Source organism: Nesoenas mayeri (assembly GCF_963082525.1).
Source record: "Nesoenas mayeri genome assembly, chromosome: 2".
Classification (NCBI taxonomy): domain Eukaryota; kingdom Metazoa; phylum Chordata; class Aves; order Columbiformes; family Columbidae; genus Nesoenas; species Nesoenas mayeri.
Genome location: NC_137543.1, coordinates 15,473,584 through 15,490,368, shown reverse-complemented (window position 1 = coordinate 15,490,368; position 16,785 = coordinate 15,473,584). Strand labels below are relative to the sequence as shown.

Sequence of the window (16,785 nt, the reverse complement as noted above, 5' to 3'; positions counted from 1 at the left end):
GCACAGCTACTTCTTCCAGTGTGGTAAGATTAAACAGCAATACCATACAAGAGCACAGGATCAAGGAACAAAGATAGCAGAACAGAAGTAAATTACTAGTATTTATTCTCCCAGTAAACAGCTGAGTAAAAAAAATCACATTTCCCTAGACACTAATCGTCATTCTTTAGTGAAACCGAGATGGAGTGAAACTCTCTCCCAACAATCATCACTTTTGGTATTTCAAAAGCAAACTTCTCTGAACACAAGAAGAAGAGTATCTTTCAGAGCTTAAATGTTCCTTTGGTAAAAACTTCATCTTATTTTGGGAGAAAAGAAAAGAATTGCATCATTTGTTAGATTGCATTAAAAACACAAACAAATAAAGCAACAGATGAATGTCAAAGCAACACAGTAGTGGTGGTCTTCGGTTTAGTTTATGAACAACCACATTATATCATGGCTAAAGTCTGTGTTGGAGAAATTAGGTCTTAACTGAAACTGTTTTTAAATCCAGAGGAAATACCCTTTGTAGCACATGTAAGAATGTAAAGTTTATAATGGCAGGAAGCCCTGCCAAAAGCTTACAGAAAAATATTCCTGTGCTACTAGACAACTGCAAGAGACAATTTTCAACTTGCAAGAATAGGATGTTTCCCAGAGCTTTGTGAAATCGTTAGAATTTCCGTCTTATCATTTTGGGGTGATATTTAAGCATTTGAATCTTTTGCTCTTCTAATTTAAACAGAATTTGGCACCTGGAACAATAAAATTTTGTCTACTGGTCACAAAAACTTTATCATCAGTGTTAACACAATTAATTCCAGTTTACTACTTTGTCTTATATGGATACTACAGGGATGCAAGTTGCTAAAATTATGCCAGATTAATTTTTCTTAGGAGTCCTGGCTATTTGTCTGTGTACATGGCTGAGAAGACGTTTTGCAGCCCTTCCCACTTCCCTCCAGCATTTGCAAACCTCTAAGAGAAAATAGACACAAACCACTTCGATAGACAGAGGGAAATCTGTCACCTCAAACGACGGCTTTGTAATAGTCCCACTAGTAAGTTCAGCCTTGGACAATAGTTTATCTTTTACGTCACCTAACTACACTAACAGTAATGCTCCATACAATATGCCTTCTATAAAAGCTGTCCAAGCCAAATCAGGCCATTATCTAGACACCAGTATACAACAGTGTCTCTTCCATTGGCTTTGGGCTGTGCCATCAGTGTCACTTGTAGGGGCTTACCAGGATTATGAAACTGTGATCGCACAGAAGTAGCCAACAGAGACCTGACCCACTTGACCAGGTAAGAGATGGTCGTAAATCATGTGCACTGTATGGGATTTACAGTGCCAGAAGTTCTATATGTGCAATCAGGCTAAGGGGCTTCGGTTAAGAATGAGGGCTGGCATTTAGGGCAATGAAGCTGGTGAGGGGCCTGGAGCACAAATCTTATAAGGAGCAGTTAAGGGAACTGGGGCTGTTCAGCCTGGAGAAAAGGAGGCTGAGGGGAGACCTTGTCACTGTCTACAACTACCTGAAAGGAGGTTGTAGCATGGAGTGCATTGGTCTCTTCTCCCAAGTAACAAGCAATATGATGAGAAGAAATGGCCTCAAGTTGCACTGGGGAGATTTAGATTGGATTTCAGGAAAAATTTCTTCACAGAAAGAGTTGTCAGGCACTGGAACAGGCTGCCCAATGAAGTGATGGAGTCACCACCCCTGGAGGTGTTTGAAAGACACATAGATGAGGTTCTTAGGGACATGGTTTAGTGCTAGAATTAGGTTATGGTTGGACTCAATTATCTTAAGGGTCTCTTCCAACCAAAATGATTACATGATTAAGCTTTGGACTCAGCCTCAGATCAGGGGAAAACTCTGCAAATTCTGGCTATTAGAACAAGATGATGAAAATCAGATTTTCTTCTCCCTGGTAAAAGCCCACTGCTGGGGGTTTAGCAATGTCACCTCCATCAACATCTGCCTTGCCTCAGCTTCCCTCAAAGCAAAAGATGATGGAACAGGGATTCCCAGGAACCAGCCCAGGGCAGCAGTGCCAGAGAAGGCATGTGACACAGCCTGACTGGTGACAGCAGATGTTATCACCTCACATCCTTCCCTTGGCTCAAAGCCCCTGTGGCAAAGCTTAACCCATAATGACTACTCTGGGTGTCTGTTTGATGGTGTCACTGCTGGGTACCAGGGCAGGGCACCTGGGCACCAGTGGTCCTCTTACCAGCAAACCTCAGCCCTTGAAAAGGGCTCTGCCCAGTGAATAAGGGAAATCTGGCAGCACTCAGCTGCCTGCAAGTCCCTCTGAATGTCCCTGCGAAAGGAAACCAAAACACATTAAAAAAACTGAACGTGTGGTTTATTATATTTAAGATGCTATTTGTCTATAGAGTTTAAATATGTCTGTCACATAGTTAACAGTAAATGAATGTAATTTTACATGTTCAGTATTTTGATACACAGTACAGGACTACAAGTGTGGTAAAGGAGCATGGGAAATTAATATTTCCTTGATGCATGTACCAAATCCTGCAGCACCACTTAAAAGCTCGGAGTAAGGACTCAAGCTGCAGTATTACAAGCGCTACTAAATAAACCAAGCAACATACCTATATTAAACATTAGAGAAACAAAACAAATGACACAAGGGTTTAATATTTAAGATTTGATACAGGATTAAAATACTAATATTTTTAATGTCCTGGTTTCAAATTAATAAATATAAAAACAATATAAAAATATACACCGGTTGAATAAAAGGATGCACTGAGTAAGGTTAGAAAGCTAAATTTCACTTTCGAATGTATGAAGGTATGTCTTTAGGGAGAGGATTTCTGTGTAGCTGCGACTGGTCTTTCGGAAGAAGTCCAAGCTTGTGAGCTGTTCGATGTCACGCACACGCGCCGTGTGCATCTTAAGAAGATCTTCAACCCACTTTGATTCATCCTCCAAGCTCTGAAATGTGAAAAAAAAAACCAACCAAGTTTCATAACTTGTCATGTCAAAAGTCAGCTCTGAAAGCAAATGCAACTTTTCTAAAGATTGGGTCCATTTGGACAATCTCTGTGCCCGATTCAAGAACGACTAAGGTAAACAAGTTCCACAAAAATGGATTTTAAACTTAACATGCAAGATGATTCCCACAGTTTTATTTTGTGACCCGGTTTAGGATGGGGTTGAGAAAATGACCATAGTTGTCTGGGAAAAGATGGCCCTACATTGCAGGTGTTTCAGAAGAACAGCCATGTGCTTTTAGAAGATACAAGGGTCGCTACATACTTTTTTATCTCACAGAAGGAGCTCCGTATTAATCAGCTGTGTATTATGAAAGCCAAAACTCTAGGCTGTGTAGCTTTGAACCTGCATGTTTTTCTCATCTGACCAGCACCTTATTTAACACAACTTTATTTTAATCTTTCCACTTTACTGTCAGGAGACCATTATGGTTCATTACACAGTTGGAACTATGATTTATGTTGGTACCTGTAAAATCCTATTATCAGAATATACATGTTATTCACCGACGGAAAAAAGACTTTCACTAAGCACTTCCCAATTAGGGAAAAAAAGAAAGTGATGCTGCCAGAATGGTTGCTGTTGTGTGCCTTGTAACTCACTGACACATCAGAAAATCAGCCCGGCAAAACGCTGCAGTTCCTGGCTGTTTGAGTGCATTAACCAGCCCAGTGACACGTCCCATGAGCACTGCGGCCAACCCTGGGACAGCACGGCAGGGAGTGGACGTGGGAAAAGGACAGAGTAAACAGGACTTTTGGCCTCTCAGGTTGGTACATCTACGCCACTGTCAGGAAAGCAAGTTAGGAAAGCAAGGTTGTGCCTACAGACATTTGGATCCCATGTATCTTGGAAATCTGACTGATAAAACTCTATTTCTGAGCTTGCTCCTGAAAATGAGCCCCTTTCTGACTGTCTCGGCGAGGTCCTTCTGCAAAGAGATCCCTCACCCTTCAAGATTAAGCTTCAGCAATGCCAGAGCCTACCCAGCGCAGTAGATACGCCACAGACCAGGCTCTGGGTCACCCCGCAAGGGCCAGGTGGGTGAGCATGAGCGTTTGCACAGAGAGGACATCAAGTACCAGCTAGGTCACAGCTGGCTGCTCTACAGCAAAGGCCCGTGACCCAGTCAGCAATTGTCTGTTTTGAAGCTTTTCAGCTCCAAACCATGTTTTCTCTCCAGGTCGCTAGCAACCTGAGGTCCAAAACTAGGTCTGGAACATGAAAAGAAAGATGCCAATTAAGAGGGAAGAGAAGGGATCGTGGAACACGAAAAGAAAGATGCCAATTAAGAGGGAAGAGAAGGGATCGTGGAACACAAAAAGAAAGATGTCAATTAAGAGGGAAGAGAAGGGATCATGGAACACAAAAAGAAAGATGCCAATTAAGAGGGAAGAGAAGGGATCGTGCCATGCTCCAGGAAAGCTGTGGCTGTTGGAAGCCTCCAGCTCAGACTTAAGCCTGGTGATCAGGCTGCTACTCTGCAAATAGGCCTCAGCAGGGTTGTTACTGCAAATGCAACCACTGTGACATTTGTTTTGTCTTCAAGTCTTCATTCCAAGCAGGAAATCTGTATTTTATAGAGCTCAGAGGGAAGTCTTGTTGCTGCAAAGCTCAGTTTTTTATTATAAGGAGGACTCCTAAGAGCGTGCGAAAGGTCTGCAATACGAATATATCACAGGACTGAGGTTGTTTTTAAACCAAGTCCAGAAAGACAGCATTTGCATGACCCCAGAAAAATCAATCAACTGATCTAGGTTTTAGTTTTTCCATTCCATAATTGGTCCTTGAAATCTCAGGTCCAGCAGCAAGGATTTTAAACACAGTGATCAGCTACCATGTTATTATATTACTGCAGCATGACAAATGAAGTGTATACATTTGAAACGATCTTTTATCTATCTGTGATGGTTAGTCTCACCTCAATAGTACAGTGAGTCGTAGAAGGAAAAAACAACAGAAAACATGCAGATAAATAGAAACAGACAATCAGTTAGAAGGCTAACCTAAAAACCACTGGAAAAGATATCACATATTATAGAATGTCCTCAGTTGGAAGGGACCCACACGGATCATCAAGTCCAACTGCTGTCCCTGCATATGATAACCCCACAGTTCACCCCATGTGTCTGAGGGTGTTGTCCAGTCTCTTCTTGAACACTGTCAGGCTTGGGGCCGTGACATCTCCCTGGGGAGCCTGTTCCAGTGCTCCAGCACCCTCTGGGTGAAGAACCTTTTCCTAATGTCCAGTCTAAACCTCCGCTGGCACATCTTCCTGACATTCCCTCGGGTTCTGTCGTTTGTCACTAGAGAGAAGAGTTTGGTGCCTGCCCCTCCTCCTCCTCTTGTGAGGAAGCTTTAACCACAATGAGGTCTCCCCTCAGTCTCCTCTTCTCCAGGCTGAACAAATCAAGTGACCTTAGCTGCTCCTTCCTCTCCAAACCCTTCACTAACTTCATACCCCTCTTCTGGACACTCTTAATGTATTACGTACAAGAATCTCTCTGGATATCAAATTACTAGCTGGAAAGCTGAACATGATCAGAGTATAAACAAGTGAGCGAGGAACTCACTTAATAAGAGAGAAATTTAAAGGTTTTGCTGAAAGGGAAAATAATGATCTGGAGGAAGTTTCTAACAGGGTTCCCCCAGCTTTGGTCTTGGAAAGGATTTTGTGTAATGTCTTTATACATGCTTGGGAGCTCCTGTGAACACAGAGGAAGACCGGAATAGCATATTAGAGGATGCAGATGGGGGGAGTTCCTGGTATAGTATGAAACTGCGTTATTCACAATGATGGCAAAAACGTCTGCTAAGCTGGGAGCTCCTCTAGGTGAAATAGCAGATGGATGATAAGGACCTGGCTGTACTGGTTATGCGGGATTGTGAAACACCATTATAACCCAGCTGTGGAAAAAGCAAATCCTACATAGTATCAGTGGAGTTGTGTTCAGTGGAAAGAAGACCATTTTTATTTTGAGATCTCAGCTGAAGTACTTTGTCTCACTCATGTTCCAGATCAGAACAGATGCATACAAAGGCCACTAAAATGCTCACCCTCTTTTACAAGAAATGCAAAAAATCCTGGGTCTCCCATGAATAGAGAGAAGTATATGCCTTGAGAATCATCATAAATCATCACTAGGGTAAATCCCAAAGAAGCCCAGTGAAGGACTATTTAAGCCATAGAAAAATGTTGACACAAGAATAAATGGGTATAACCTCACCATGAATAAACACAGTTTGGAAATGGAACATATTCAAATGAGAAGAGCAGTGGTGTTCTCCAACAGCCATGTGAAGAGAGAGGAAGTGTGTGCAGCAAGAGCAGAGTGAGGGGAAAAGTTTATGTTTCTAAAGATCTTAAAAGAAATCTGTGGAGAGGTTAAGGAAAAATTCTTATATTATCCCATGCATTTTATCCATGAAGTACGTGAGGTTTTATACAACCAGTTCTTTGAACCAATATGACGGAACACCATGTGCAAAAGTAAGACTGACGATGCATTTGAATGGCAAAATTTTACCTAACTGTATTTTCATTCAAGAGGTACATTTAAATATTTTTGGAGAGGTTCTTTGCTACGTAAAAACCACAGACCAGTATCTGCTGATGACCTTGTCGTAGCACTGAAGTTCATCCCAGAACTGTAAATAAACACATCATAACTAGCATGACCTACAGAGGAAAGAAGCCTATGTTGGAATATAAGAAATCAAAGAGTAAAAGAGGCCGTTACTCTAAGTAGCTCATAAGAAAGATTTCAGCTGTTCAAGAGGACCATGACACACAATATAGGGAGGAATAAAATTGACTTTGTTATAAAATTACATATGGGCAGCAATACAAGGACAGAGGCACTAATAACTGCCAGATTAGTAACTTCCAGATCACCAGCTGGACCTTGATTCAGAGGAAAGCAGTCCAGAGGAAAACCACGATGAAATATAGGTAGGACTTTCCAAGACCTCTGGTGGAAGACATCGCTGCCCAAAGCATTTAAGCGCCTAAACAGGGTGAAGCCAGACCTGCTGAAGAGAGACAGATACTGCTCCAAAAACGTGGTTTTAAAAAGTGGGACCTAAAAGCAGGCGATGTTTGATGAATGAGAAAGAGACGGCGTTCCAGGTGAATTGTGTGCAGAGCTGGAATGACTATTTCTGCCTGTAGCTGGAACAGGAATCTTAACTTTTTGTGCCAATACAAAATTCATAATATTAATGCGTTCATTCAGGAAACAGTCTCCTGGCAGCCTATAGTGAAGCGTCTGTGTGCAGGAATCTGCACAGCTGTGTAATGGGAGAACAAGTTCAGGCGGAAGGACAAGTCTCAGCAGAGCTGCCTGGGGACTGCTGTCCCTGCAGAGCGCCGGGGGGGACCCAACTGCTCTCCTGCCGCACCATCAGCTGACGAGCGTGCCTGTTACTTTCTGCAGTGCTGACCAGACCAAAGCTTTTGTACTTCACCAAGATTCTTATGCTATAGGATCTTGCATCCTGAAAGAAGATAGGAAAGGAACCAGGAGGACGTCTGGTCATTTCTGTTAGTAAGAATCCAAACTTTTCCCTTGGATCAAGACATGCTGGAAACAGCAAGAGCTGGCACGCTACCCTCAGCAGGTTTTAGCATATAGTTTTAATACTGTGTGGGTTGGATGTGCTGTCTGATGCACTAAGATTGCCATAACAGACAGATGATATTGTACCTGCATATGGAAACAGTCCTCAATAATAACATCAGGCTGACTGCCAGCACAATGCATCTACACAGACAACCTCCCCCCAATCTGCTCTGAGGTTACATTGACAGAGTCTGCCAAAACACAGAAGCCTACAGGTTGTTTACTGCCAGCCTACTGTATGTCAGTTCTCCCGGATAATTTTAAGTGCAGGAATATTTTCTCTGATATCATGGAGGAGTGCTTTTGTCAAATGAGTTGAACATGATACTTTCTAGAGTCAATACTCTGTGCTTTCATTGAAGATATCAGAGAGCACTAGCATCTAATAGCAATGGGGTTTCACATGCCTCAAGGATATATTTACCACAGGGCCAGAGTAGTGCAGCAGAACTTACATTGCAGCTCTCGTCATTGTCAGGCCGGTGGGGAAGGATGTATGAGAGAACAGAGAGTGGTCCGTCGCACTTGTCGGCTGGCTGAGTGAAATCTAAGCAGCTGGTTATGATGGCATAGTAATGAGTAGGAACGGGGATGGCACTGCCTTCCACAAACCTGGGGGAACAAAGCAAGCGTTTATCCACAAAGAATAAGCCTGTCCAGAAGAAGGTTTCACAAACAGCATGGTGTTTCCTCCCCTATGTGTGAGGACACACGTATGTTGTTGAGATGTGTTTGATTGCTAAACACACTCTGCAAATGAGCATTCAATTAGCTCATGTTTGATATTGTGCTATAGCAATACCACACACCAGTGCTGAAAGGCTTCTTCAGTTCAGAGACACAGAGAGAATGCATTACTGAATTAATGAAAGACTTGAGTACCTAACTCAAGAGCACTGCTGTGGTTTGCTCTGATATTCAGTTGTCAGCTTCTAAGTTCCAGAGAATTTTAGAGAAAATAATTTATTTGGAACATGATTCAGCTTGATCTCAAGGATGAATGAATATTTACTTCCAAAGTCAAGGTGAACAGTAACCTGCTGAATAGCTCTTATTTTTTACCACTGTCCTACCTACAGGGGCATTCAGTCTTGATGAACAACAATTTTGGAAAGAGAAAATTGTATCTCCTCCCAGAAACTGAATATTATGCAGGCAATTAATTAAGATAAAGCCGCCATCAAGGGGAGCAACAGCAAACCAATTTAAAGACAAACACTTACTGTTTTATTTTGTCGGGTGTGTCATGTAAACCATCATAGTCATAGTCAAAGATTGGCCCGCTTATAACATTGACTCCATTTCGTTCAGTGGCATATCTCTTCACCAAAACCCTCTGGAAATAGTTCCATACCTCTGTAGGGAAGAAAAAAAAAATAGGCTAAGTCAAAACATGTCAAGATTATACACTTTTTTTTTTTTTCACTAAAATAAAAATCCAGTGGACATCATTCACACGACGGCAGGGGAAACTGAAGACTAAGCGTTACAGATTTACTGCAGCTTCATTCAGTTTAGTCAATAAAGCCTATTCAGACAGTTGATTTTTTCCCCCCCAAGCAGTGATAAAGGAAATGCACGGTACCACTCCCAGGCTGGCATTGCCATAGACATTGCACAGAGAGCCTGCTGTTCCCTCACCAAGCAGTAGAAACAGCTATTCACATGCTTTTGATGTCCCTGTAAACACTTCCTTTGTCTTTCTTATCTAGTTACAGGGAATGCTGCTGTGGTGGTGGTGGGGGTTTGGTTTTGTTTTTTTAATTCTATAAAGGAAACAGCACCATGATTAAAAGCAAAACCCAAACATTTTAAAAGAAAGGGAAATACAAAGGTCATATTCTTCCAGTTAAATTCTCATTAAATGTCTGAGTTTTAAATTAGGTGCTGTCAAGGATAACCAGATTATAGAATGGCATCTCATCATAGCAGCTTTTGGGAAGAGCATGACACACTTTCTTCCGCATGCCCTACTCAGCCTTAACAAGATGCTTGCAGAGATGGGGAATACTCTGCTACCTCCAGCTACAGTGTTCTCTATCTGGTTTTGGGGGGTGGGGTGTGGTTGGTGGGGTTTTTTTGTTTGTTTGTTTTGGGTTTTTTTATGTTGTGGGGTTTTTTGGGTTTTGTTTTGTTTTGTTTTTTTGGGGGGAGTGGTTGTTTGGGTTTATGTTTTTGTTTTTGTTTTGTTTTTATTTTAACACTAACAGAAGTGTGTGTAATCAAAACATCTCAGCCTTGTAAAAGGTTAACTTTTGTCTGCCTAGCTCAGGCAGTCAAGTCCGTGGTTTTCTGACACTGAGGGCAACACACCAGCCTCAGCAAGTTCCTCAGAACTCCTTGTCCTAAGGCTGCTCAGTGCCACATGAACTCCCTGCCCCATAAGCAATGGTCAAACAAGAACCTCAGCTGCGGTAACCACTTGGCCATAAGTATCACTCTTCCAGCTGCTTGCTCCTCCCGTGCATCAGCCTTAACAATAAAAACTGCCCAACAAGGAAAGTGGGTTTGGATTTTTTTGTTTGTTTGTGTTTTTCTTGTTTCCCCCCCTGAGTTTTCCAGATGAATCTGTTCCCCACTCCAGTTCTCACTGCCAGTGCAAGGGGGGGCAGCCCAGGGGCATCATCCTGCAGCTCCAGCAAAGCAGGAGCTGCATAAGCCAGACTCACTGCAGGAAAGATGGATGCCGAATGATTGCCTGGGGGATGGGATAGTGAATTAGTAAAACAAAGCAGAGGAGGGGACCTGTGCAGCCAGCACTGTCACCAAAGCCAGCATAGCATAAAACTGCCACCTCAGATTTTCCCTGTTGTGGCAAAAACTTTGTATAATGAGCTTATAATCAGCTCTCAGCATTGCAACCTGCACACAAACAGTGGTTCATAATTCCCTAGGAATGATATTAGGTCCAGCATTTGTTCTCAGGGAATCCTTCGTCTGCTTGTGAAGAAGAGGAAGGCCACCAGGCAAAATGAGCTGCTGCTGCTGCTGGGTTGTTCTTCCATGATTAGCATCTCAGCTAATTTGCTTAGACTAACATTAGCATGAAGAGCATTTTTATGAAGTGATTTGAGAGTGGGAAATCCCCAATAATTTTGCAGTCTGTAATCAGTTAAGTGTTTTTGCTCAAATTTCCAGCAAACATCACCACTTGTTCCTACTCAAGAGGTTTTTCAGTTAAAAACACTCTTTTCTGGTTAAAAAGAAAAAGCCTCCCATAGGCTTTGATGTTTATCCAAACCTCTCTGGCCTAAAATCTGAATTGGAAATCTCACAAGAACAGGCTCTTGAGATCCTTCCAAGTCTTCTCGATCCTTGCCAAGGCAAAATCACCACCAGAATAGTCTGATGGTTTTCCTACCTCTTGGCAAAACTAGAGAGAAAAAGAGATGTGCAGACAAAAGAAAGGTTAATGCTATATCCCCGCAGCATTGAAATCTTCAGCTAGGTTTAAGTCATTCCTCATTTTCCATAGACTGGTTTCCTCTTCCTTTTTCTTTATAGCTAATAAATACGTTTGGTCTCTCTCTAAGGGCATGGATAGAAAAATAAAAAATAATCACTCATTCCTGATCTGCAACAACATGCTAAGTGCACACTCCCAGGCGGTTTATTGAAAAGTAAAACCATGTTGCCCAAGTATATTTTGCACCAGCTTGGGCTACAGACAAGAAAACCTGAATGGTCTTGTACAAACTGCATTACTGTGGCATGAAGCAAAACTGCTGAACTACAGCATGTCTGTGCTCTTACCTTAGCCAGGCACCAAGGAACATAAACCTTTCTAAAAACTTAAGCCTTTCTTGTGGTATTTTGCTTGCCCGTACCTAGAACTGGTGTCCACATGTATTATCTGCTGGCTACAGGTAACTGAACTTTATGTTCCAAACTTCTCCCATTAATTCATTCCATAGTCCAACATACATATTAAAAAAAAACAAACCACCAAACCAAACCACAACACACATATGTTGGGAAAGACAAGTAAAGCCATTGAAAGGGCACTTACTTTTGAAAGCAGGATACATTGGAATGATATTTGTTATTAGAAAAGCATCATATTTTGCTTCTACAGAAGAACTTAATTCTGAAAGCAATAAAAAAGAAAAATGTTAATAAGGTGAAATATCATAAATTCAAATAATATAAAAATGTTTTGAAAAATGGCTTCAGAGAGAATGCTGTCCGAAGGGAATACTGTCATCTAAACAGCAATCTGAATGTTATATTGAGAAGTGCACGTTATATGCATAAAATTAGTCTCTAATGTGATGGCTGAGCATGGAAAGTGAGGATTTTATCTTTGCTTCAACTATCAACCAGTTCAAAATATAGCTCATCAATTTTTGCAGTCTCAAAAGTCAGAGAGCTGCCCTGCAAGCTTTTACAAAAGAGCCAAACAATTTGCAGGGAGAGGAGTGCGGGATTATCTTCTAGCAAGTCTCTGCACCAGAAATTCCGTATCACAAATCCCCTATAAAATATTTCAGCCACTGAGTGAGGAAGGCAGAGCAATGAAGTTCACAACTGTGAGACAGTTGTGTCCCTTAAACATTTACTACTCCCAGAAGATCATTGCTCCAAGACTGAACCAGTGTAACTGCACCAAGACAATCCAGCACGCTCATTCACACGGATTTTCTGTTAATACTAACACTATTTCTGTAGGATGGCAGGAATTTTTACAGTATGCAAGAGTCTCATTTCGATTTTTAAATTAAATATATGTTGATCCTACTGCTGGTTGAATTCAAAATGTAAAACTCTGACTAGATTCCCAGTTCACATAAGCCGGTATCTATACACTGACTTGAAAGGGGCAGTTTCAGAAGATTGTCTTCTAGCTTGGACTTCGGCTCTCTGCAATTCATTTTTCACTTTTACTCTTATTAACTAAACTGGGACACTTCATTGTTTCAATGCATGAAGCAGGGCACTGGATTGGAGCATCTCTTGTGGAGCGGAGGGACCAAAGATGTGATGGGAACTTGTGGCATTGGGCCCTTGGTCCTCCGCAAGAATAGTGTATCCACCCCCTTGAGCCCCACATGTGACACTGGTGCAGGAGCAGCCCCTCTGAGGAGAAGACATCATGGAGGAAGAAATCACCCCACAGTGGGGGGAAATTAAATCGTTCCTACCTATATTCTTTCACAACTATTGCAAAAAAAGCCTTAGTCTGTTTATATCTGGTGGGGAGAGGGTTTCGTACCTAGCATTTTCTCTAACAACAACAACAACACCCTACAAAACCTCTAGGTATTAAAAAGCTATCTGCACTTACGAGGAGGGAAAAGGAAGCCATAGGAGAGCTGTTTGTCGCCTCTGTAGGCTGCACAGCTCTGACTGTTCCCTGGAGAGATGCGGAGGTCGGGCCTCACACAGCTGGCCAGATGCTCTGGGACACCTGAGACTTCTGCCTGCAGTAACATGGACAGAAATGAGAAGAGAAGTAATTCCAGCATTTATGGCTAAAGGAAAATTATTTCATACAGTCAATGGATTACATGGAAGGCCTTGTATGGAGTAAAATAAACCACCTAGCTGTACAATCAAATTCTGTTCCTGTATCTGCTGCAGATCCCCTCCTTCAGGTAGCTGACATCATCAAGCAAAACAATTAAAATGAAGTAACTGATTACTGCATCATAATAAAACAAACTCCCATCATGCAAAAACTAAAAAGCAAATGAAAACAGGAAAATAAATATACAATCCTTCTTCCTTAAAATTCTTCCCTCCTGAAGGATAAAACAGGATTTTGGCATTTTTTTACGATGGCACTTGACATGATTTCTGGTGGGAAAAATCTGCTTGAGGAAGGGGAACTTTAGGGCTTTAAGAATAGAGGTAATGAACAGATTTGCCCAGGATTTCTTAAGCACTTTTTCAAGAGCAAAGACTGCACTGACCTGTTTGGAAACAGTGTAGGACGTCCAGAGAGGCATCAGGAATGTTTCACTGTAGCCACTTTCAAAGTCATGGTGATGCAAGATGTTGTATTTCGTGCGGTACAGTACGGCGGGGCGCCCATATAGAAGATGTTTCTCTACAGATGAGAAGAAGTTACATTTACATTGACTACTGAAAACTTTAAAGATGACAAAGTAATACATGCTGATACTACAGTGATCCTTAATGAGATACTGACCCTGAGTAACTGCTAAGGGAATCTTGTAACAGAGAGAGCTGCAATAGTTTCAGTAATTTTCAGTAGTTTTGCTTGGGATCCACCTTCCAACCTCACAACCCACTTGGAGGCTAAAAGTCCCTTCTCCACTTGGGTTTATAGCATGGAGACAGGATGTTTCTCCAGCCAAAGGGGACTCCACAAGGATCTCAGTGTCCACATTTCAGCCACACATGTGGTAATAAGCACTTGTATTGTTGGTTTAAATCAGCACCTATCCCGTCACTCACAGAATTACAGAATCACAGAATTGACTGGGTTGGAAAAGACCTCACAGATCATCGAGTCCAACCCTTGGTCCAACTCTAGTCTGTTTACTAGATCATGGCACTAAGTGCCATGTCCAACCTCACTTTAAAAACCTCCAGGGACGGCGAGTCCACCACCTCCCTGCCACTCTTCTCCAGACTTTCTCTCCTTCCTATGCTTTTTTGTAAAGTCCCTCTCAAAAGGGAGGCAAAAGTGCTCACTCACTAAAAGGGTATGTTTTTTCCACTTTTCCGATACAGACGATGTTCTGAAGACTGATGTGCTATTTTCTGTCAGTAATATCAATGAAAACAAACATACAAACAAACCCTTTTCCTAAATTTGGCTACAAAAAGATACCCCCAACTCTGCAATACTTGCTTTTCTTCTGTCTTGGTGATACGTTATGGTTAAATGTCCTTAGATACCTCTAACAAGCTTGTTTATAAAAAGGTAAAAACATCATTGAAAGAACAGAGGAAAAATAGATTTCCTGTCTAATCTTGCATTGTGCTGCCCGGTTCATTGATTTTGATAACCATTTGGCAGACAGGTTTGGCTCGCTTTTGGAAATCAAAACATAGAAACACGGAAAGTGGCCTAACACTGCTCACAGATAGGCATGTAACCTGAAAGAAAAGGGCATGTTTTACTGGTGTTTGAGTCCAAATAGAGGATATTTTTGCAGGACACAATAAAGAAAAGTCAGAAAAGCCTTGTTTAAGCACAAAGATGATAAACTTGCTTTATTCAAGTGAAGCTTAAGTCATCTTTTTCTCCTGCACATGAATAACTTCAACTAAATATGTATGATGTAGCATGAGGGAGAAGGGAATTACCAACTAAAGGCAGGAAGATCCAAGAATGGGTGCTACAGCCTGTCATAAAATACAGCAGCAGTAACTTGCAAAACAAAACAAAAATAGCTTTTATTAACTGCGGCACCAGGCTCTTACCTTCTGTTCCTTTGACATGAAAACGCTTGTTAAGTTCATCCAACTTGTTCTTCTCAAGAACAGAAAAAAGGAACAAGATTAGAATCACTGGAACATTCTGACATCTTGTTTTACTAGGCACGTAGCAAAGCAAAACTAGCACTATAAAACAACTACAATTTTTTTTGTTTCCTGTTTTCCAAAAAAAACCATAATTGTTCCAAAAGGGTACAAACAATTCACAGGAAGGATCTGGGGAATTCTAACCGATCAAGTCGTCTCAAAATAGGCAAAAATCCTACAACTTTACTAGGCAACTATTGCTAATTGTGGAAGCATCAGCAGACCCTAAACACCTACCTTATCATCACATGTACATCCTATATCAAAATCAGATGCAGAAGGTAGAGCAACGGGATAGAGTGGTTTAGCAACTTCATCTGGCACAGTTGGTTTATAAATATTGGCTCTCAGCAGGTGATTTAAACTTCCATGGGTGCCATTATTAGGAGCAGGTTTCAATCCAAGCAGATCTATGGAACCACCAAAGACAAACGATGATTAGATGGTAAACATGTATTCAGCAGCATCTCTACTAACCTAAGACATTTACTTGCAATACTGTTTACACCGACAATATGTTAATGAACACTTTTAATATAGTAAAAATACTAATGTTTTGTCCAAATCATAAAATTGCACATGCTGCCTGAATAGTATGATGGCCTTTATGACAAAAAGGTTAATTTGCATCAAGGCACTAGAAAACAGGGGGTTTATAACTATTCCTGCAGCTTCCAATGCAAACCTATAGTCAATGTCTTGACCTTACACCAGCCACCTGGAACAGAGTGTTATTAATCACCTGCTTTACAGATGCTCCATGAGACACATAGGTACAGAAGCAGCCTCTGAACAGAAACGTCCTTCCTAAACTAATGAGGTGTGGACACGACACTATTGTGGTGCATATTTGGTCTCTGCCAAGGCACTCACAGCAAAACTGTGGTAATGGCCTTTACTGGTCAGCTGCTGGAGTAGAGCAAGCCGAGGCACCTGAGAAGTGCCTTCAGCCCTCCTGGCTAAAAGGCAAGGGCTTGGGAAGGGGGAACTGGAGAAAGGATGCTGGAAGTCAGGTTATGAGCTCATGGGTACTCGAACAAAACCCAGCTGGCTAAACCAGAGTGTTTCTCTTACAACTCCTCAGGCATAGAGCTTACCACACATGACGTTGTAAAGTTCGATATTTTCAAAAGGAGGTACTTTGGTCTTGTATTTGAACGTAGGGCCATAACCTATGAAGACAGTCTTAAAAAATAAGACAAGAATACAAAGAAAAGCATTAATAAGTAAGGGGTTTTTTTCAGTGAATATTGACATTTTAGAGACTTCCAATTTCTTCTGCCTTCAATGACCCTCCCACAAAGGTTACTGCATTGCTTATACCTGCATGCTGTTTATCTTGTTGTCATAGCCATGGTCTCCATGGAAGAAACATTTTCCTGTTGGTTTCTTGTAGACATCCACAGCTTTCCTAAATTGAAAAAATATTGGAATATTTCCTCAAAGCTGTAGGTATGGTGGCTGACCGGGCAATGTACTTTGGAGGTAGGAGGGATAAGGTCACAGAACAGTGCATTGCTCATCTCTCTTGATTAGCAGTAGTGGGGACAAGAGGCTTATCCAACAACCCCAGGGTTTCTCCCTCTCTTCTCACTATAAGAGGGTGCAATCTTAAGAGCCAGCTCTTACTCATTGATAACAACCTTAGCATC

At 41.6% G+C, this 16,785-nt stretch overlaps 1 protein-coding gene across 1 annotated transcript in view; it reads right to left on the bottom strand.

The window, feature by feature from the left end:
* Window positions 1-2,783: 2,783 nt before the first annotated feature.
* ENPP2 (ectonucleotide pyrophosphatase/phosphodiesterase 2) overlaps window positions 2,784-16,785 on the bottom strand; it is a gene marked incomplete at both ends in the record, with an annotated part of 54,767 nt that continues 40,765 nt past the window's right edge. Inside the window, 10 exons of the mRNA XM_080364270.1 lie at window positions 2,784-2,954; window positions 8,092-8,248; window positions 8,860-8,992; window positions 11,646-11,723; window positions 12,921-13,056; window positions 13,549-13,685; window positions 15,032-15,080; window positions 15,371-15,543; window positions 16,231-16,318; window positions 16,457-16,544. Of these exons, the coding sequence (XP_080220396.1) occupies window positions 2,784-2,954; window positions 8,092-8,248; window positions 8,860-8,992; window positions 11,646-11,723; window positions 12,921-13,056; window positions 13,549-13,685; window positions 15,032-15,080; window positions 15,371-15,543; window positions 16,231-16,318; window positions 16,457-16,544 (1,210 nt within the window). The remainder of the gene's footprint in view (window positions 2,955-8,091; window positions 8,249-8,859; window positions 8,993-11,645; window positions 11,724-12,920; window positions 13,057-13,548; window positions 13,686-15,031; window positions 15,081-15,370; window positions 15,544-16,230; window positions 16,319-16,456; window positions 16,545-16,785) is intronic.